Source organism: Callithrix jacchus, chromosome 22 (genome assembly GCF_049354715.1).
Source record: "Callithrix jacchus isolate 240 chromosome 22, calJac240_pri, whole genome shotgun sequence".
Classification (NCBI taxonomy): domain Eukaryota; kingdom Metazoa; phylum Chordata; class Mammalia; order Primates; family Cebidae; genus Callithrix; species Callithrix jacchus.
Window position 1 is genome coordinate 12,813,954 of NC_133523.1, and position 21,817 is coordinate 12,835,770.

The following is a 21,817-nucleotide window of genomic DNA, read 5'->3' on the forward strand; positions in this document are numbered from 1 at the left end:
CCAGTCAGGGACTTTCCGTCGCGGGGAAGGGGCGGGGGCCCGGAGCACAAGGTGCGGAGGCGGCCTGCAGGGGTGGCTCAGCTTCCCGTCGCTGCCTCGGGCGCTGTACCCAGAGCTGGGAGCCAAGCGACGCGGTCGCGCGGGCCCGGCAGGGCTAGGCCGGACTCGGGGCGGGCGGAGGGCGCCATGCGGGGAGGCAGGGGCGCCCCTTTCCGGCCGCGGCCGCTGTCCAGGCTGGCGCTGCTGCCTCTGGTGTGGATGCTTTTCCAGCGGACAGGTCCCCAGGGTGAGTGCTGGAGGGAGCTCGAGACCCGGGCGCAGCCGCTGCGCTCCCGCGAAGGCGCCGATGCTCTAGGGTGAGCCACGCCGTTTGCAGAGCGAGCAGCGGAGGTGCAGGCGACATTCTGCTCCTCCCGCGGTAGGGACCCTGCGACACTGGGGAATGGGCGGCAGCGAGGTCGAACCGGAGCCCCGGGGCGGGGTGGGGGAGCTCTCTGGGTGGTTACAGGATGTGGCGAGCACGGGAAAAGGAGGGTTTTGCCTGGAGCCCGGGGAGGGGTGCCTAGCGCCCCCCTTCCTGCTGGCTGCTCTTTTCCCTAAGCGGCCCCCGACCTTGCAATTGTCAGAAGTCCAAGTTCTGGGGTATGCAGGCAGAAGGGGGGATTTCGATCCCCTTCCCTGAGACCCTCTGCCTCCCTCTCCAGGCAGCGCCGGGCCACTGCAGTGCCACGGAGTTGGGCCCTTCGGCGACTTGAACTGCTCATGGGAGCCTCTTGGGGACCTGGGAGCCCCCTCCAAGTTACACGTCCAGAGCCAAAAGTAGTGAGTACAGGGAGGCGATGTGGGGAAACTGAGGCTTTGAAGGTGGCCGCGCAGGTTCCAGGCTGCTTGGTGAAACCCTGTCTATACTAAAAATGCACACACAAAGTTAGCGGGGGGTGGGGGGCGGGAGCCGGGGTGATGACTGGGCCTGTAGTCCCTGGTACTCAGGAGGCTGAGGCAGGAGAATCGCTTGAACCCGAAAGGCAGAGGTTGCGGTGAGCCGAGATCCGACACTGCACTCCAGCCTGGGGGACAGAGGGAGACTCTGCCTCAAAAAAAAAAAAAAAAAAAGAAAAGTCCCAGGAATCTGCCCCCTCCCCCAATACTCTGAAGCCCTTCAATTCTACTGTCCCTCCTCATTTCTTTTTTTCTTTTTGAGATGGAGTCTAGCTCTGTCGCTTAGGCTGGAGTGCGATGGCACGATCGGGGCTCACTGTAAACTCCACCTCCCAGTTCAAACTGATTCTCCTGCCTCAGCCTCTAGTGGGACTACAGGTGGCTGCTACCAGGCCTGGCTAATTTTTTGTATTATTAATAGAGACAGGGTTTCACCATGTTTGCCAAGCTAGTCTTGAACTCCTGACCTCAGGTGATCCATCCCCCTCAGCCTCCCAAAGTGTTGGGATTACAGGTGTGAGCCACCGTGCCCGGCCCTCATTTCTTTGCTGTGTCACCCTGGGCAAGTCACTTTCCCTATTTGAGTGTCCTTTTCATTTCTCTATTAAATGCCAATCATAGGGCCAAGTGAGGTGGCTCGTGCCTGACATCCCAGCATTTTGGGAGGCTGAGGTGGGAGGATCTTTTGAGCCCAGGAGTTCAAGAGTTCAGAGTTTTAGAGAGCCTGTCTCTTAAAAAAATAAAATATAATAAAAATAAAGGGAAATAGGCCAGGCACGGTGGCTCATGCCTATAATCCCAGCACTTTGGGAGCCAGAGGTGGGCACATTACTTGAGGTCAGGAGTTCAAGACCAGCCTGGCCAACATCGTGAAACCCCATCTCTACTAAAAATACAAAAATTAGCCAGTGTGTTGGTGCATGCTTGTAATCCCAGCCACTCGGGAGGCTGAAGTGGGAGGATCACTTGAACCCAGGAGGCAGAGGTTGTAGTGAGCCGAGATGGTGCCACTGCACTTCAACCTGGGTGACAGGCTGAGACTCTGTCTCAAAAACCTTATAAAAGGGAAGTAATAATGGAACCTGCTTCGGAAGGTTGAGTCTGAGTATTTAAAGAGTTAGGTGCTTGGCAAGGAGAAAAATGCTTCATAATGGGAAGCTGTTTTTATTGCTGTGTGACTTAGGCAACTCACCTAACCTCTCTGAGCATGCAAAAAGATTATTCAGTGTGGTGCTGGGGATGCCACAATGAAAGAGGTAGACAGAAAGCCCTGCCCTCATGGGGCCCACAGTTGGACCTTCATAACGTTCCTTCATAATGAATCATACCTGGAAACTCATAATTTCTTTTTCTTTTTTTTTTTGAGACGGAGTTTCACTCTCGTTACCCAGGCTGGAGTGCAATGGCGTGATCTCGGCTCACCGCAACCTCCGCCTCCTGGGTTCAGGCAATTCTCCTGCCTCAGCCTCCTGAGTAGCTGGGACTACAGGCACGCGCCACTGTGCCCAGCTAATTTTTTGTATTTTTAGTAGAGATGGGGTTTCACCATGTTGACCAGGATGGTCTCAATCTCTTGACCTTGTGATCCACCTGCCTTGGCCTCCCAAAGTGCTGGGATTACAGGCGTGAGCCACCGTGCCTGGCTTCTTTTTTTTTTGAGATGGAATCTTGCTCTGTTGCTCAGGCTGGGGTGCAATGGCACAATCTCGCCTCACTGCAACCTCCACCTGCTGTGTTCAAGCGATTCTCTTGCCTCAGCTTCTTAAGTAGTTGGGATTTCAGGGGTGTGCCATCATGCCTGGCTAGTTTTGTGTTTTTGTGGAGACGGGGTTTCACCATGTTCATCAGGCTGGTCTCTAACTCCTGACCTCGGGTGATTTACCTGCCTTGGCCTCCTAAAGTGCTGGGATTATAGGCGTGAGCCAACGCACCCAGCAGAAACTCATAATTCCAAATTGGGCTAAGTGAAGGAAGAGGGAAAGGGTCAACAAAAGATAAGAATGGAGGACAGAGGTCCTGGGTTTTATTAAGATTATTTGTGACAGTAGTGGTTAAAATATACACAGGCTGGGCGCAGAGGCTCATGCCTGTAATCCCAGCACTTTGGGAGGCTGAGTTGGGTGGATCACCTGAGGTCAGGAGTTGGAGACCAGCCTGGCCAACATGGTGAAATCCCCACTCTACTAAAAATACAAACATTAGCCAGGCATGGCGGCGAGCTCCTGCATTCCCAGCTATTGGGAAAGATGAGGCAGGAGGATCGCTGGAACCTAGGAGGCAGAGGTTGTAGAGAGCTGAGATTGCACCACTGCACTCCAGCCTGGGTGACAGAGGAAGACTCTGTCTCAAACAAACAAACAAACAAACAAATAATGCAACATAAAATTCACGATCTTTCCAAATTTTCTGCAGGCGCAGGGTCTTACTCTTACTCCTGCCACCCAGGCTGCAGTGCAGTGGGACAATCACAGCTCACTGCAGCCTCGACATCCCAGGCTCAGGTGATCCTCCCACCTCAGCCTCCCAAATAGCTGAGACTATAGGCACGCACCACCACAGCCAGCAAATGTTTTTATATATTTTTAGTAAACACAGGGTTTTACCATGTTGCTCAAGCTGGTCTCAAACTCCTGGGTTCAAGAGCTCCACCTCCCTCGGCCTCCCAAAGTGCTGGGATTACAGGCGTGAGTCACCATGCATGGCCAAAATCTACAATCTTAACCATTTTTAAGTGTACAGTTCAGTGACATTAAGTACCTTCCCATGGTGCTATCCTGCCTACCATTCACCTCCAGAGGGGGGCCTAGATTTTTTTTTTTTTTTGGAGGTTTGCTCTTGTTGCCCAGGCTGGAGTGCAGTGGCGCAATCTCAGCTCACCACAACCTCTGCTTCCAGGGTTCAAGTGATTCTCCTGCCTCAGCCTCCCGAGTAGCTGGGGTTACAGGCACGCGCCACCACGCCCAGCTAATATTTTGTATTTTTAGTAGAGATGGTGTTTCACCTTGTTGGCCAGATGGTCTCGATCTCTTGACCTTGTGATCTTCCTGCTTTGGCCTCCCAAAGTGCTGGGATTACAGGCGTGAGCCACCGCACCTGGCCTTAAGTTTTTTGTTTTGTTTTGTTTTGAGATGGAGTTTTGCTCTTGTTACCCAGGCTGGAGTGCAATGGCGTGATCTCGGCTCACTGCAACCTCCGCCTCCTGGGTTCAGGCAATTCTGCCTCAGCTTCCTGAGTAGCTGGGACTACAGGCGTGTGCCACCATGCCCAGCTAATTTTTGTATTTTTAGTAGAGACGGGGTTTCACCATGTTGACCAGGATGGTCTCGATCTCTTGACCTCATGATCCACCTGCCTCGGCCTCCCACAGTGCTGGGATTAGAGGCGTGAGCCACCGCGCCCGGCCCAAAAGTTTATTCTTAAATGTACAACACCTTCAAGACAAATCCAGCTATTGGTGGCAAAAAATGTTCTGGCAGGGAATACAGATGTTTAAATACAGATGAAATAAAGGGTCACCGTGTCCTCAGGCACAGGAATGGCTCACTTTTTGCCACATTTCTTAATTCCACCTGTGGCCAAGGGCCCCTTTCCCGTGGTCTTCCATTTCAGATCCTCGAGTTTCTTGTGTTCCTCTTTCTGTTTCTGTCTGAAAGCCTCACCTCCTCGTCCATCTCTTTGGCCTGCCTCTTAGGCTGTTGCAGGGGAGTTTTCTTGTCTTCCTCATCTTCCCCCTAATTTTGTATTTTCAGTAGAGACAGGGGTTTCTTCATGTTGGTCAGGCTGGTCTTGAACTCCTGACCTCAGGTGATCCACCCGCCTTGGTCTCCCAAAGTGCTGGGATTACAGGTGTGAGACACCGTGCCCGGCAGGGGCCTAGTTTTAATTGGTGCAGGGAGGGGGAGTCAGAGAAGGTCCCTCTTTCTATTTTTATTTTAGTTTTATTGATTTATGTATTTAGAGAAGAGGTCTTGCTCTGTCACCCAGGCTGGAGTGCAGTGGTGCCATCATAGTTCCTCGCAACCTCAAACTCTTGGCCTCAAGCCATTTCCCTCCTCGGCCTCCCCAGTAGCTGGAACTACAGCCATGCACCACCATGACCAGCTAATTTTTAAAAATGTTCTGTAGTGGTAGCTCATGTCTGTAATCCCAGCAATTTGGGAGGCCAAGGCGGGAAGATGGCTTGAGCCCAGGAGTTGGAGACTAGCCTGGGCAACATAGTGAGACCCATCTCTATTAAAAAAAAAAAAGAAAGAAAAGAAAAGGCCAGGCCTAGTGGCTCACGCCTGTAATCCCAGCACTTTGGGAGGCCAAGGCAGGCGGATCATGAGGTCAGGAGTTTGAGACCAGCCTAACCAACATGGTGAAACCCCATTTCTACTAAAAAGACAAAATTAGCCGGGTGTGGAGGCACATGCCTGTAGTCCTAGCTACTCGGGAGGCTGAGACAGGAGAATCACTTGAACCTGGGTGGCAGTGTTTGTCTTTCCGTGTCTTATTTCACATAACATAACGTTCTCCAGTTCCATCCACGCTGTTACAAATGACGGGGTATCCTTTTGTTTTCTGAGACAGTTTTGCTCGTTGCCCAGGCTGGAGTGCAATAGCACAATCTCGGCTCACTGCAACCTCCGCCTCCTGTGTTCAAGCGATTCTTCTGTCTCAGCCTCCTGAGGATCTGGGATTACAGGCGTGTGCCACCATGCCTGGCTAGTTTTCGTGCTTTTAGTAGAGATGGGGTTTCATCCTAGTGGTCAGTTTCATCATATATTGGTCAGGCTGGTCTCAAATTCCTGACCTCCGGTGATCTGCCTGCTTCAGCCTCCTGAAGTGCTGGGATTACATATGTGAGTCACCATGCCTGGCCAAGATTTTCTTTTCTTTCCTTTTTTGAGACAGAATCTCGCTCTTTCACCCAGGCTGGAGTGCAGTGGCATAATCTCAGCTCGTTGCAACCTCTGCCTCCCGGTTCAAGTGATTCTTGTGCCTCAGCCTCCCAAGTAGCTGGCATTACAGGTGCACATCACCACGCCTGGCTAATTTTTGTATTTTTAGTAGAGCTGAGTTTCACCATGTTGGCCAGGCTGGTCTCAAACTCCTGACCTCAAGTGATCCACCTGCCTCGACCTCCCGAAGTGCTGGAATTACAGGTGTGAGCCACCAGGCTCAGTATTCCATTGTATATATATACCACACACAAACACACACGCATACACACATATATATATATATAGAGAGAGAGAGAGAAAGAGACAGAGTTTCCCTCTTCTTGCTCAGGCTGGAGTGCAGTGGCAAGATCTTAGCTCACTGCAACCTCCACCTCCTGGGTTCAAGCGATTCTTCTGCCTCAGCCTCCCGAGTAGCTGGGATTATAGGTGTGCACCACCGCACCTGGCTAATTTCGTATTTTTAGTAGAGAGGGCATTTCCTCATGTTGGTCAGGCTGGTCTCGAACTCCTGACCTCGTGATCTGCCTGCCTAGGCCTCCCAATATATACCACATATTTTTGATCCATGTATCTGGTGATGGACACATTCCATATATTGGCTATTGTGAATAGTGCTGCATTGGGGAGGGCAGACATCCATTGGACAAACTGATTTTATTTACTTTTACTTATTACTTATTTATTTTTACTTTTTTTTTTTTTGAGACAGAGTCTCACTCTGTTGCCCAGGCTGGAGTGCAGTGGCGCCATCTTGGCTCTGCAACCTGCACCTTACTGCAGTCTCTTAGGGTTCAAGAGATCCTCCGGCTTCCCCAGTAGCTGGGCCTATAGGCGTCTGCCAAGACACAGAGCTAATCTTTGTATTTTTAGTAGAAACGGGATTTCACCATGTTGTCCAGGCTGGTCTGAAACTCCTGGCCTCGAGTGATCCGCCTGCTGCAGCCTCCCAAAGAGCTGGGATTACAGGTGTGAGTCAGCACATGTGGCCCCTTCTTACTATTCGTCAAACACAGCAGGCATAGTTCGGCCTCCAGGCCTTTGCACGGTGTTCCCTCTTCTGGGAATGCTGTTTTTCTAGATACTGCATGAGATTCTGTCCTCGTCTCCTTCAGGCCTGTAATCCCAACACTGGGAGGCCAAGGCGGGGGCATCACTTGAGGCCAAGAGTTGGAGACCAGTCTGGTCAACAGAGTGAGAACCTGTCTCTCTCTCTTTCTTTCTTTTTTTTTTTTTGAGCCAGACTTTCACTCTTGTCGCCCAGGCTAGAATGCAATAGCACGATCTCCGCTCATACAACCTCTGCCTCCTAGGTTCAAACTATTCTCCTACCTCAGCCCCCCAAGTAGCTGGGATTACAGACATTTGCCACCATGTCCAACAATTTTGTATTTTTCGTAGAGACAGTTTCTCCATGTTGGTCAGGCTGGTCTCGAACTCCTAACCTCAGGTGATCTGCCCACCTTGGCCTCCCAAAGGGTTGGGACTACAGGTGTGAGCCACCACGCCCGGCTCCTTCTTTTCTTTTCTTTTTTTTTTTGAGACAGAGTTTCGCTCTTGTTACCCAGGCTGGAGTGCAATGGCACGATCTCAGCTCACCACAACCTCCACCTCCTGGGTTCAAGCAATTCTCCTGCCTCAGCCTCCCGAGTAGCTGGGACTACAGGCGTGCACCACCATGCCCAGCTAATTTTTGTATTTTTAGTAGAGACGGGGTTTCACCTTGTTGACCAGTATGGTCTCGATCTCTCGACCTCGTGATCCACTCACCTTGGCCTCCCAAAGTGCTGGGAATATAGGTGTGAGCCATCACGCCAGGCCCTTTTTTTTTTTTTTTTAAGATAGAGTCTTGCTCTTGCTGCCCAGGCTGGAGTGCAATGGCATGATCTTGGCTCACTGCAACCTCCATCTCTTGGGTTCAAGCGTTTCTCCTGCCTCAGCCTCCCAAGTAGCTGGGATTACAGTCACGCACCACCATGCCTGGCTAATTTTTGCAATTTTAGTAGAGACAGGGTTGCGTTTTGCCACATTGGCCAGGCTAGTCTCAAATTCCTGACCTCTTGATCCACCCACCTCAGCCTCCCGAAGAGCTGGGATTACAAGCCTGAGCCACCGCACCCAGCCTCTTTCTCCTTTCGCATATACATATATATGGTTTTGTTGTTGTTGTTGAGACAGGGTCTCACTCTGTCACCCAGGCCTGAGGGCAGTGGCATGATTGCAACTCACTGCAGCCTCAACCTCTTGGGCTCCACTGATCCTCCTATCCCAGCCTCTCAAGTAGCTGGAATCACAGGTGCACACCACCACCCCTGGCTAATTCTTAAAACATTTTTTTGTAGAGATGGGAGTCTCAGTATGTGACTGCTTGAGGCCAAGAGTTAGAAGAGGCCAGCCTGGGCAACATAGCAAGACCCTGTTTCTATAAAAAATTTAAAAATTAGCTGGACACTGTAATGCACACCTGTTATCCCAGCTGTTCTGGAGGCTGAGGTAGGAGAGTCACTGGAGCCTGGGAGGTCAAGTTTGCAGGAGCTCAATGATCTCACCGCTCCAGTCCAGCCTGGGTGACGGAGTGAGGTCGTGTCTCTAAAAAAAAAAGGAAAGAAAAAAAGAGAGGAAAGGGCCAGGCACAGTGACTCACGCCTGTAATCCCAGCTACTTGGGAGGCTGAGGCAGGAGAATCGCTTGAATCTGGGAGGTGGAGGTTGCAGTGAGCCGAGATCACATCATTGCACCTCCTGCCTGGGCAACAAGAGTGAAACTCCATCTCAATTAAAAAATATAAAAATTAAAAATAAAAGAAAGAAAGAGAGAAAAGAAGGAAGGGAGAGAGGGAGAAAGGGAAAGAGAGGAAGAGAAGGAGAGAAAGGAAAAGAAGGGAAAGGGAGGGGTAAGGAAGGAAGGAGAGAAAGAGACAGAAAAAAAAGAGAAAGAAAGAAAGAAAAAGAGAGAGAGAGAAAGAGCAGTTACAACCAGGTACAGTGGTTCATACCTGTAATCCCAGCACTTTGAGAGGCCAAGGCGTGTGGATCACTTGAAGTCAGGAGTTCGAGACCAGCCTAGCCAACATGGTGAACCCCATCTCTAGTAAAAATATATATTTAAAAAATTAGGCATGGTGGCACACACCTGTAATTCTAGCTACTTGGGAGGATGAGGTGGGAGGATCACTTGAACCCGTGAGGCAGAGGTTGCAGTGAGCCGAGATCACACTACATTCCAGCCTGGGTGACTCTGTCTCAAAAGAAAGAAAGAAAGAAAAAGAGCAGTTACTTTTATTACCCTTATTTTGTAGATGAGGAAACTGAGGTGCAGAGAAGATAAGTTACTTGCTCAAGGTCACACAGCTCTGAAGCAGCAGAGGTGGGATTTGAACCCAAGCAGAGCAGGCTGCACACTCTGTCAGTTCAAGGGTGGTAATCCACAGCCCTGGGTCTAGCTGAGCGTCCATCTGATCCCTGCCTCTCTCCTCACAGCCGTTCCAATAAAACCCAGACGGTGGCAGTGGCGGCCGGGCAGAGCTGGGTGTCCATTCCTCGGGAACAGCTCACCATGTCTGACAAACTCCTTGTCTGGGGGACTAAGACAGGCCAGCCTCTCTGGCCTCCCATCTTCGTGAACCTGGAAACCCAAAGTAACATGGTGGGAGGGTGGGGCGCTCTACGTGGGGTGGGTGCTCTTGGAGGGCGCTGCTCGCTACACCCTGGTCTCCCTTTCCCAGTGAAGCCAAACGCCCCCCGGCTGGGTCCTGATGTGGACTTTTCTGAGGATGAACCCCTGGAGGCCACTGTCCATTGGACCCCACCTACGTGGCCATCTCATAAAGTTCTGATCTGCCAATTCCAATACCGAAGATGCCAGGAGGTGGCCTGGACCCTGGTGAGTACTGCGGTCCTTTTCTCCCCATCCTATCTTGGGCAGGGACTGAGGCATCATCCCGGAATCGGAGACCCAGCCCAGGACTCATTCTGTGTCTGCCCCTGGATTTTGTCTGCATGCCACGCAAAAGGCCTGCATGTGCCTCTTGTCCAGCTACAAATCTTCTCCCGTGGCCGGGCGCAGTGGCTCACCGTAATCCCAGCACTTTGGGAGACCAAGGTGGGCAGATTACCTGAGGTCAGGAGTTTGAGACCAGCCCGGCCAACATGGTGAAACCTGGTCTCCACTAAAAATACAAAAATTAGCCAGACATGGTGCTTGGCACCCGTAATCCCAGCTACTTGGAAGGCTGAGGCAGGAAGAATCACTTGAACCCAGGAGGTGGAGGTTGCAGTGAGCCAAGATAGCGCCATTGCATTCCAGCCTAGATGACAGAGCAAGATTCTGTCTCAAAAAAAAGAAAAGAAAAACTCTGTTTCATAGTTGGGAAAGGTCAACCTCAGAGGAGTTAAGCAGTTTTCCCAAGGTCACACAGCAGGGAAGTGGAAGACAAGTTCAGAGCAAGGAGACCCCAGAAGGATACGGGGTACTAGACTTTACGCTTTTTTTTTTTTTGAGATGGAGTCTTGCTCTGTCACCCAGGATGGAGTGCAGCCGTGCGATCTCAACTCAGTGCAACCTCCACCTCCCAGGTTATTTGGGAGGCTAAGGTGGGCGGATTACCTGAGGTCAGGAGTTTGAGACCAGCCTGGCTAACATGGCGAAACACTGTCTCTACTAAAAATATGGAAGTTAGCTGGGCATGGTGATGGATGCCTGTAATCCCAGCTACTTGGGAGGCTGAGTGCCTGTAATCTCAGCACTTTGGGGGCCGAGGCAGGCATACCACAAGGCCAGGAGATCGAGACCATCCTGGTCAGCATGGTGAAACCCCGTCTCTACTAAAAATACAAAAAAATTTAGCCGGGTGTGATGGCGCGTGCCTGTAGTCCCAGCTACTCAGGAGGCTGAGGCAGGAGAATCGCTTGAACCCGGGAGGTGAATGTTGCAGGGAGTCAAGATCGAACCACTGCACTCCAGCCTGGGCCACAGAAGAAGACAGACTCAAAACCAAAACCAAAAATAAAACAACAAAAAAGTTAAGTTCAAGTACCCTTGGCTGAGCCCTGGCCCCATCACGCTCGCCTGTCTTCCCCTAGCTGGAACCGGAGCTGAAGACGGTACCCCTGGCCCCTCTTGAGATCCAAGATTTGGATCTAGCCACCGGCTACGAAGTGCATGGCCGCTGCCGAATGGACAAAGAAGAGGATTTTTTGTGGGGCGAGTGGAGCCCCATTTTGTCCTTCCAGACACCGCCTTCTGGTGAGGATGTCCGGGCTGGCCCCCGATCTGCGCCCCTCCCACCCCCGGAACTCTGTCCAAGCTGGTCTTGCTCATTTGTTCCCCGGTTTTCTCAACCTTGCCAGCTCCAAAAGATGTGTGGGTGTCAGGGAACCTCTGTGGGACGCCTGGAGGAGAGGAACCGTTGCTTCTATGGAAGGTGAGCCTCAGGGACCAGCTACATTTCTCTGTACGTGTCAGGAAACCCCTAAATAACAATGACATAAGGCCAGGCAAGGTGGCTCACGCTTGTAATCCCAGCACTCTGGGGGGCTGCTGTGGGTGGATCACTTGAGCTCAGGAGTTCGAGACCAGCCTGGCCAACATGGTGAAAACTGTCTCGACTAAAAATATAAAAATTAGCCAGGTGTGGTGGTACGTGCCTGTAATCCCAGCTACTTGGGAGGCTGAGGCAGGAGAATTGCTTGAACCCGGGAGGTGGAGGTTACAGTGAGCCAAGATCACGCCACTGCACTCCAGCTTGGACGAGAGTGAAATACCCTCTAAAAACAAACAAAAAAAAGACACAAGACAGAGTTGACCGTGCCACACCATTGAGGTTGCTTCAGAGATTCAAGGACAGGTTGCTAGAGTGGTCAGCAACAGGGTGGGGCATGGAGCAGGTTGCTACCAACGTCACCTGCTTCGGAGAGGTCCGAGCCACGAGGATGGGTGCAGATATTCCAGGCAGGTGGGTGGGCAGCAGATGCAAAAATCTGACAGCAAGACTGGAACTCAGCTCCAGAAAATATGTTAAACAGTTTGCAGGCCGGGCACGGTGGCTCAAGCCTGTAATCCCAGCACTTTGGGAGGCCGAGGCGGGTGGATCACGAGGTCAAGAGATCGAGACCATCCTGGTCAACATGGTGAAACCCCGTCTCTACTAAAAATGCAAAAAATTAGCTGGGCAGGGTGGCGTGTGCCTGTAATCCCAGCTACTCAGGAGGCTGAGGCAGGAGAATTGCCTGAACCCAGGAGGCGGAGGTTGTAGTGAGCCGAGATCACGCCATTGCACTCCAGCCTGGGTAACAAGAGTGAAACTCCGTCTCAAAAAAAAAACCAGTTTGCTAAGAATTTAAATGCTAGTATCAAAGGGCTATTACCGGCCGGGAATGGTGGCTCACACCTGTAATCCTGACACTTTGGAAGACTGAGGTGGGTGGATCACTTGAGGTCAGTAGTTCGAGACCAGCCTGGCCAACATGGTGAAACCCCGTCTTTACTAAAAAGACAAAAATTAGCCAGGCATGGTGGTGTGCGCCTGTAGTCCCAGCTTCTCGGAAGGCAGAGGCAGGAGAATCCCTTGAACCTGGGAGGTGGAAGTTGTAGTGAGCCGAGATTGCACCACTGCACCACAGCCTGGGTAAGAAGAGCGAGACTCCATCTCAAAAAAAAAGTATTATAAAATGGCAGACAAGGGTGCAGTCGTCCTCACGGATTCAAGTCTGTGAAGTGCCTGCTATGTGCCAGCCGTTGCTTGCCCCTTGCTCTCAGCAAATGAGCAAAGGAACACAATGACAGGTGTGGTCCTCTGCCTTCTTGACCACACAATCCAGTATCTTTTGCTTATTTATTTGAGATGGAGTCTCTCTCTTGTTGCCCAGGCTAGACTGCAATGGCACATCTTGGCTCACCGCAACCTCTGCCTCCTGGGGTCAAGCAATTTTCCCGCCTCAGCCTCCCAAGTAGCTGGGATTACAGGCACACACCACTACGGTCAGCTAATTTTTTATTTTATTTTTGTAGTGGTGAGGTCTGGCTCTGTTGCCCCGAGGCTGGCCTTGAACTCCTGAGCTCAAGCGATCCTCCCACTTTGGCCTCCCAAAGTGCTGGGATTACAACTATGAATTACCCTGCCTGGCCTAATGCAATATTTTATTTTTATTTATTTGGGTTTTTTTGGGTAGAGTTTCGCTCTTGTCACCGGCCTGGAGTGCAATGGTGCGATCTTGGCTCACTGCAACCTCCACCTCCCGGGTTCAAGTGATTCTTCTGCCTCAGCCTCCTGAGTAGGTGGAGTTACAGGTACCCACCATCATGCCCCATCTCTACTATAAATATAAAAATTAGGCCGGGTGCAGTGGCTCATGCCTATAATTCCAGCAGTTTGGGAGGCTAAAATTTTTGGCAGATCATCTGAGGTTGGGAGTTCGAGACCAGCCTGACCAATATGGAGAAACCCTGTCTCTACTAAAAGTACAAAATAAGCTGGGTATGGTGGCACATGACTATAATCCTGGCTACTCGGGAGGCTGAGGCAGGAGAGTCGTTTGAACCCAGGAGGTGGAGGTTGCAGTGAGCCGAGATCGTGCCATTGCACTCCAGCCTGGGCGACAAGAGCAAAACTCTGTCTCAACACACACACACACACACACACACACACACACACACGCACACAGATTAGCTGGGTGTGATGGCGGGCACCTATAATCCCAGCTATTCAGGAGGCTGAGGTAGGAGAATCGCTTGAACCCCGGAGGTGGAGGTTGCAGTGAGCCGAGATCGTGCCATTGCACTCCAGCCTGGGTGACAGAACAAGACTCAGTCTCAACAAATGAGGCCGGGCGAGGTGGCTCACGCCTGTAATCCCAGCACTTTGAGAGACCGAGGCGGGTGGGTCACAAGGTCAAGAGATTGAGACCATCCTGGCCAAGATGGTGAAACCCTGTCTCTACTAAAAATACAAAAATTAGCCAGGTGTGGTGGCGTGCGCCTGTAGTACCAGCTTCTCGGGAGGCTGAGGCAGGAGAATTGCTTGAACCTGGGAGGTGGAGGTTACAGTGAGCCGAGATCACGTCACTGCACTCAGCCTGGGTGACAGAGGGAGACTCTGTCTCAAAAAAAAAAAAAAAAAAAAGTACGTAACTGACTGGTGGTTTATCAGGTGACCTCAGGGAGACACACGTATGTGCCTGATTAATGGGATGCATTAACCCCTTTTTCCCTTCCTCCCTCAGCCCCCAGGGCCCTGTGTGCAGGTGAGCTACAAGGTCTGGTTCTGGGCTGGAGGGCGTGAGCTGAGTCTGGAGGGAGTTACCTGCTGCAATTCCTCTATTCCCAGCGGGGCAGAGTGGGCCAGGGTGTCTGCTGTGAATGCCACAAGCTGGGAGCCTCTCACCGAGCTCTCTCTGGTCTGCTTGGGTAAGAGACCATGGCCTCCCTCCGCTCGGAACCCTGGAGGGGTGGGAGGTGACTTCCTGAGTGGGCAGCTGAGACTTCGCCTCTCTACCCTCCAGATTCAGCCTCTGCCCCCCATAGCGTGGCAGTCAGCAGCATCACTGGGAGCACGGAGCTACTGGTGACCTGGCAGCTGGGGCCTGGGGAGCCACAGGAGCACGTGGTGGGCTGGGCTGGAGATGGGGACCCCCTAAAGAAACTCAACTGGGTCCGGCTTCCCCCTGGGAACCTCAGTGCTCTTTTACCAGGTGAGGCCTTGGGTCACCTGGGTTTCCATCCCAGCTGTTAAAGAACAGGAGATGGATGGGTGGACTTGTAAGAGGGAGTGCGGCTGGGCACAGGGACTCACGCCTATAACCCCAGCACTTTGGGAGGCCAAGGCGGGTGGATCACCTGAGGTCAGGAGTTCAAGACCAGCCTGGCCAATATGGCGAAACCCTGTCTCTACTAAAAATACAAAAATTAGGCTGGGCGCATTGGCTCACGCCTGTAATCCTAGCACTTTGGGAGGCTGAGGCAGGTGGATCACCTGAGGTCAGGAGTTTGAGACCAGTCTGACCAATGTGGTGAAACCCTGTCTCTAAAAAAAATTAAATAAATAAATACAAAAATTAGCCGGGCGCGGTGGCTCATGCCTGTAATCCCAGCACTTTGGGAGGCTGAGGTGGGCGGATCACCTGAGGTCAGGAGTTTGAGACCAGTCTGGCCAACATGGTGAAACCTCATCTCTACTAAAAGTACAAAAATTAGCAGGGCATGGTGGTGCATGTCTGTAGGCCCAGCTACCTGGGAGGCTGAGGCAGGAGAATCGCTTGAACTTGGGAGGTGGCGGTTGCGGTGAGCGGAGATTGCACCACTGCACTCCAGCCTGGGTGACAGAGTGAGACTCAGTTTCAATAAATAAATAAATAATAAAGCAGTGTAAATTCACACAAGACTTTTGTTTGCTTTTTGGAGGATGCCACTCTGTGGCCCAAGCTGGAGGGCAGTGGTGTGATCTTGGCTCACTGCAACCTCCACCTCCAGGAGGGCAGTGGTGTGATCTTGGCTCACTGTAACCTCCGCCTCCCGGGTTCAAGTGATTCTTGTGACTCAGCTTCCTGAGCAGCTGGGACTATAGGAGCATGCCACCACGCCCGGCTAATTCTTGTATTTTTTTTTTTAGTAGAGACGAGGTTTCACCATGTTGGCTAGGCTGGTCTCCATCTCTTGACCTCAAGTGATCTGCCTGCCTTGGCCTCCCAAAGTGCTGTGACTACAAGCATGAACCACCTCGCCCAGCCTTCTTCACTTTTTTTCTTTGAGACGAAGGCTGGCTCTGTCACCTAGGCTGGAGCACAGTGGTGAGATCTCGGCTCACTACAGCCTTCACCTCTGGGGTTCAAGCAAATCTCATGGCTCAACTTCCAGGGTCACAGGTGCCCGCCACCACACCTGGCTAATTTTTGTATTTTTAGTAGAGACGGGGTTTCACTATGTTGGCCAGGCTGGTCTCAAACTCATGACCTTAAATAATCCACCCGTCTCAACCTCCCAAAATGATGGGATTACTGGCATGAACCACTGGGCCCGGCCCTTTTTTTTTTTTTTAAGACAGGGTCTCACTGTGTCACCCAGGCTGGAGTGCAGTGCGCAATCTCAGCTCACTGCAGCCTCAACCTGCATGGCTCACAGTCCTCCCACCTCAGGGCCCCGAAGAACTGGGATTACAGGCACGTGTCACCAAGCCCCACTAGTTTTTGGTTTTTGTATTTTTTGTAGAGGTGGGGTTTCTTCACGTTGCCCAGGCTGTTCTTGAACTCCCGAGCTCAGGCAATCCGCCTGCCTTGGCCTCCCAAAGTGCTGGGATAACAGGCATGAGCTACTGTACCTGGCAAGAAATCCTTGTAAATAAATAAAAGGACTTGGAAGAGCTGAGAAGATGTTCGATGACCATTTAGGACACAATCCCAAGACCCACAGGGCTCTATGAGCCAAAGAAGTCAAGGCCCGGCCGGGCGCAGTGGCTCAAGCTTTGGGAGGCCGAGACGGGTGGATCACGAGGTCAAGAGATCGAGACCATCCTGGTCAACATGGTGAAACCCCGTCTCTACTAAAAATACAAAAAATTAGCTGGGCATGGTGGCGCGTGCCTGTAGTCCCAGCTACTCAGGAGGCTGAGGCAGGAGAATTGCCTGAACCCAGGAGGCGGAGGTTGCGGTGAGCCGAGATCATGCCATTGCACTCCAGCCTGGGTAACAAGAGCGAAACTCTGTCTCCAAAAAAACAAAACAAAACAAAAAAAAAGAAGTCAAGGCCCAATTATGGAAAATTCCTAGCTGGGGAAGGGTACGTGGATGCCGTAGGAGTCAATCTCCAATTAGAGGAGGGATTGCAGCAGCCTCAGCTACCCTGGCAGCTGCTGTCAATTGCCGGCTCATAGCTGCTTGACCACCTCAGAGCCCCTAGGCCTCTCTTCCAGCTGCCCACTTATTTCCCAGCCTGAGGGCTTTTGCTGGTCACTGAGGCATTTTGCTTGCTGGAGAAGCAAGATGGAAATACTGAGGAGTTAAGGGCCCTCAGAAGCAGCCCTCCACCATAAGTAATAAGCCTTGGTGTATACATACCCCAGCTCCTTCCTCCTGAGCTGGGCTGACTCTATGATGCCTGCTCTCTGCTATCCCCAAGAGGTTCCCCCGTGGGACTGCATCTCAGTTGTCCACAGTGAAAATTTGTTTCTTCCCCGTTTCACTTCCCTACTGCCCTATTGGGATTTTCTGGGATTATCTCCCAGATAAATGACTGACACTCAAATCCTTATCTGAGAGTGTCCTTCTGGGGACCCCAAATGAAGACACCTAGCAAGTAGGAAATGAGCAGGGGAAGGAGAGCCAACTCTAACGGGTCTTTGTTCCTTTGTCACTCAGGGAATTTCACGGCCGGGGTCCCCTACCGGATCACTGTGACCACAGTCTCTGCTTCGGGCTTGGCCTCTGCACCCCCCGTCTGGGGGTTCAGAGAGGAACTAGGTAAGAAGTGGGGCTGGAGGATGGGGGAGGGTCCTGGAACCCAGGCCAACCTTGACCTACTGCCTTCCTCCCCAGCACCCCTAGTGGGGCCAATGCTTTGGCGACTCCAAGATGCCCCTCCAGGGACCCCTGCCATAGCATGGGGAGAGGTCCCAAGGCACCAGCTTCGGGGCCACCTCACCCACTACACCTTGTGTTCACGAAGTGGAAACCGCCCCTCCGTCTGCATGAATGGTGAGCTTCCCTGCCTGCCAGCCTGTCCTCCCAGCCCCCACAAGACCCACTCATCAGTCAGCCCCACTCCTTGTCCCCACGTGGGCCTCTTTGGCCCAGGGACCATACATGGTGTCGTCAATTCCCTCTTGGCTGTCAATGTAATGGAGTCTCATTTGGCCATTAAAAATGAAGATGACAATCTATATTTATTGACATTGAAAGATGCTTGTCATATTTTATTAGTGAAAAAGATAAAAGGATGACAAAACTCCATGGTATGGTTCCCATTTTTTTTTTTTTTTGAAACGGATTCTCGCTCTGTACCCAAGCTGGAATGCAGTGGCATGATCTCAGTTCACCGCAAACTCCGCCTCCCAGGTCCAAGCGATTCTCCTGCCTCAGCCTTCCAATTAGCTGGGATTATAGGCGCCCACCATCACACCCGGCAAATTTTTGTATTTTAGTAGAGACAGGGTTTCATCATGTTGGCCAGGCTGGTCTCAAACTCCTGAGCTCAGGTGATCTGTCCACCTCAGCCTCCCAAAGTGCTGGGATTACAGGCGTGAGCCACTGCACCTGGTCTATTTTGCCAATCTTGTTTAAATTTATCTGGCATATATATTTTTTCCTTAGAGTCTTTGGTGTCATTTCTCCCCTAAATACATCAGCCCTTCAGTTTTTGTCTAACTGATAGATTTATGTTTAACATAATTACCTTGCCTTGATTGTACCTTGCAAAATTTTCCATCTCACTAAGATAAAAGTTATACATATATGTACATATATATATAGAATATTTATATATTATTTAAAAAATATATATAGAAGGCTGGGCATGGTGGGTCACGCTTATAATCTCAGCACTTTGAGAGGCCAAGGCGGGAAGATCACTTGAGGTTAGGAGCTCCAGACTAGCCTGGCCAAGATGGTGAAACCCCATCTCTACTAAAACCACAAAAATTGGCCAGGCATGGTGGTGCAGCCCTGTAATCCAGCTACTAGGGAAGCTGAGGCACTAGAATTGCTTGAACCTGGGAGGCGGAGGTTGCAGTGAGCCAAGATTGTCCCGCTGCACGCCAGCCTGGGTGACAGAGTGAGAGACTGTCTAAAAACAAAAACAAAAAACAAAACAAAATAATATCTAAGCAGTGTATGAGATGGTGATAGTGCTGAGTAGAGAATGAAGCCAGGGGTCGGGCGTGGTGGCTCATACCTGTAATCCCAGCTACTCGCGAGGCTGAGGCGGGAGAATCGCTTGAACCCAGAGGTGGAGGCTGTGGTAACCTGAGATCGAGGTAAGCTGAAACTCCATCTCAAAAAAAAAGATGAGGAGGGAGCTAATCAGATACCTGGGAGAGGATGCTGCATTGCAGACAGTGGGAAGAGCACGTGCAAAGGCCCCGGGGTAGGCTTGACCACCTCCCCAACTTCTTTGTGTTCTCCAGTGAGTTGCCACACACAGAGTGTCACCCTGCCTGACCTTCCTTGGGGTCCCTGTGAGCTGTGGGTGACGGCATCCACCATTGCTGGACAAGGGCCCCCTGGTCCCATCCTCCGGCTTCACCTACCAGGTAGGGGGGTTGGGATGGGGTTGCCACAGGGAGGGGATGGGCTCCACGGGGGTAGAGGCAGCGTTTGGAGTCATTACATGGAAGCCAGGCGCAGTGGCTCATGCCTGTAATCCTAACACTCTGAGAGGCTGAGGCAGGTGGATCACTTGAGCCCAGGAGTTCGAGACCAGCCTGGACAACATAGTGAAACCCCATCTCTACAAAAAATAAAACAATTAGCTGGATGTGGCAGCACACACCTGCGGTCCCAGCTCCTGGAGAGGCTGAGGCTCAAGGATCACTGGAACCCAGGAGTTGGAGGCCGCAGTAGGCTGATTACACCACTGCCCTCCAGTCTAGGCAACAGAGCAAGACCCTGTCTTTAAAAAAGATAAGAATTGCCAGGTGCAGTGGCTCATGCCTGTAATCTTAGCATTTTGGGAGCTGGGGTGGGTGGATCACTCAAGGTCAGTAGTTTGAGACCAGCCTGGCCAACATGGCAAGACCCTGTCTCTACTAAAATCACAAAAATTAAACACACCGGGTGTGGTGGCATGCAGCTGTAATCCCAGCTACTTGGGAGGCTGAGACAGGAGAATCACTTGAACCCGGGAGGCGGAGGTTGCAGTGAGCCAAGATCGTGCCACTGCACTCCAGCCTGGGCGACAGGGCAAGACGCCGTCTCAAAAATAAAAATAAAATAAATACAATAAAATAAAAAATTAAGAATTATTTCTTGGCCAGGAGTGGCAGCTCATGCCTGTAATCCCAGTACTCTGGGAGGCCTAGGCAGGCGGGTCATGAGGTCAGGAGTTTGAGACCAGCCTGGCCAACATGGTGAAACCCCGTCTCTACTAAAAATACAAAAGTTATAAAAAAAAGTTTTAAAACAAACAAAAAATACAAAAATTAGCTGGGTGTGGTAGTGGGTGCCTGTAATCCCAGCTACTTGGGAGGCTGAGGCAGGAGAATCGCTTGAACCCCGGAGGCAGAGGTTGCAGTGAGCCGAGATCATGCCACTGCACTCTACCCTGGCGACAGAGCGAGACTCCATCTCAAAAACATAAAAATCAAATCAAATAAAATTAAGAATGATCTCTTCCCTACCCTACCAGATAACACCCTGAGGTGGAAAGTTCTGCTGGGCCTCCCGTTCTTGTGGGCCTTGTTCCTGATGGGCTGTGGCCTGATGCTGGCCACCTCTGGAAGGTGAGGCTGTTGGATGTGTGCATTTCTGCCCATATGGGGAAGGCAACTGGCCATTTTGCTGAGCTTCCATGGGGCTTGAAGGGAGGCCTCGGGGCTCAGTCACATTCATGGCCCCTGCATCCTGGGCTGGGGCATCTGGCCACCTGGATCCGATGCCCTGACTCCTCCCGGCTTGCCAGGTGCCACCACCTACGGCACAAGATGCTGCCCCGCTGGGTCTGGGAGAAGGTTCCTGATCCTGCCAACAGCAGTTCAGGCCAGCCCCACATGGAGGTGAGTCCAGCGGCCGGCCTGTCAGGGCAGAGATCGGGGAGTCCTGGAGCAGTAGGGAGGGGTGAGGTGTGGGCAGAGGCTGGGGCAAGATTAGAGGTTCATCTCTTCCCAGCAAGTCCCTGAGGCCCAGTCCCTTGGGGACTTCCCCATACTGGAAGTGGAGGAGATGGAGCCACCACCGCAGGTTATGGAGTCCCCCCAGCACCCCCAGAACACCGCCCCGCTTGACTCTGGGTATGAGAAGCACTTCCTGCCCACGCCCGAGGAGCTGGGGCTGCTGGGGCCCCTCAGGCCGCAAGTTCTGGCTTGAACCTCACCTCTGGCTGGGGGCTGCCAGCCAGGCCAGAGGGGTGCTCATGCAGGCTGCACCCCAGTCCTGGATTAGCCCTCTTGTTGAAGACACTGAGGGTTCAGAGAGGCTGAGTCACTTGCCTGAGGACATCCAGCCAAGCAGAGCTGGGACTGAAGGACTCCTACAGAGAAGGGCTTGGCCCCCCTGGGGAAGACATGGATGGAAGATGGAGCAAAGGAAAATACATGAAATTTGAGAGTGGCAGCTGCCTGCCAGAATCTGTTCCGCTCTAACAGAACTGTGTTTGGAGCCCAGCACAGTGGCTCAAGTCTGTAATCCCAGCACTTTGGCAGGCCAAGGTGGAAGGGTCACTTAAGTCCAGGAGTTCAAGACACAGCCTGGGCAACATAGTGAGACACCTCTCTACAAAAACAAAACATCAAAAACAAAAACAATTAGCTGGGCATGGTGGCATGTACCTGTAGTCCCAGCTACTTGGGAGGCTGAGGCGGGAGGATCATTTGAGCTGAGGAATTTGAAGCTGCAGAAAGCTGTGGTGTGTACCACTGCTCTCCAGGCTGGGTGACAAAATGAGACCCTATCTCAAAAATAAATAATAAATAAAAGCAAAAAAAAAAAGAAAATAGAAAAAAGAAAAGGTGGTGCCCCATATTTGGGCACCACCTCAGCTCCCTAGCAGCCAGGTGCATGGACTGAGTTCTTGACAACAGAATGTGGTCAGAAGTGACATGTGCCAACACAGAGTCTGGGTGGGGGCTCCCCCCTACTTTTTCCTTCCCTATGAGCTGGAACATAACACATGCCTAGGTTCCAGTTTTGACCGTGCCCAAGGGGAAGGTGGGGGAAGAAATGGAAAGGAACCTGAATCCCTGAATCACCACATGGATCAGAACCTCTGAGAAAAATAAACGTTTATATTTTTATAGC

At 51.7% G+C, this 21,817-nt stretch overlaps 1 protein-coding gene across 9 annotated transcripts; it reads left to right on the top strand.

Moving 5' to 3' along the window:
- The first annotated feature begins 105 nt into the window (after window positions 1–105).
- IL27RA (interleukin 27 receptor subunit alpha) lies at window positions 106–21,817 on the top strand. Of its 9 annotated transcripts, none has more exons than XM_078360775.1 (15): window positions 106–418; window positions 705–822; window positions 9,181–9,248; window positions 9,362–9,519; window positions 9,607–9,764; window positions 10,964–11,126; window positions 11,231–11,304; window positions 14,102–14,285; window positions 14,381–14,569; window positions 17,228–17,329; window positions 17,405–17,563; window positions 18,991–19,116; window positions 20,211–20,304; window positions 20,484–20,577; window positions 20,690–21,817. In XM_078360775.1, exons 2-15 carry the CDS (start codon window positions 763–765, stop codon window positions 20,885–20,887), a joined length of 1,827 nt encoding a protein of 608 aa, XP_078216901.1. In that variant the 5' UTR covers window positions 106–418; window positions 705–762; the 3' UTR covers window positions 20,888–21,817. The 9 variants fall into 9 exon arrangements, with proteins under 9 accessions (XP_078216901.1, XP_054105618.2, XP_054105619.2 ...); XM_054249643.2 differs by having other exon boundaries at window positions 106–356; XM_054249644.2 differs by having other exon boundaries at window positions 106–286.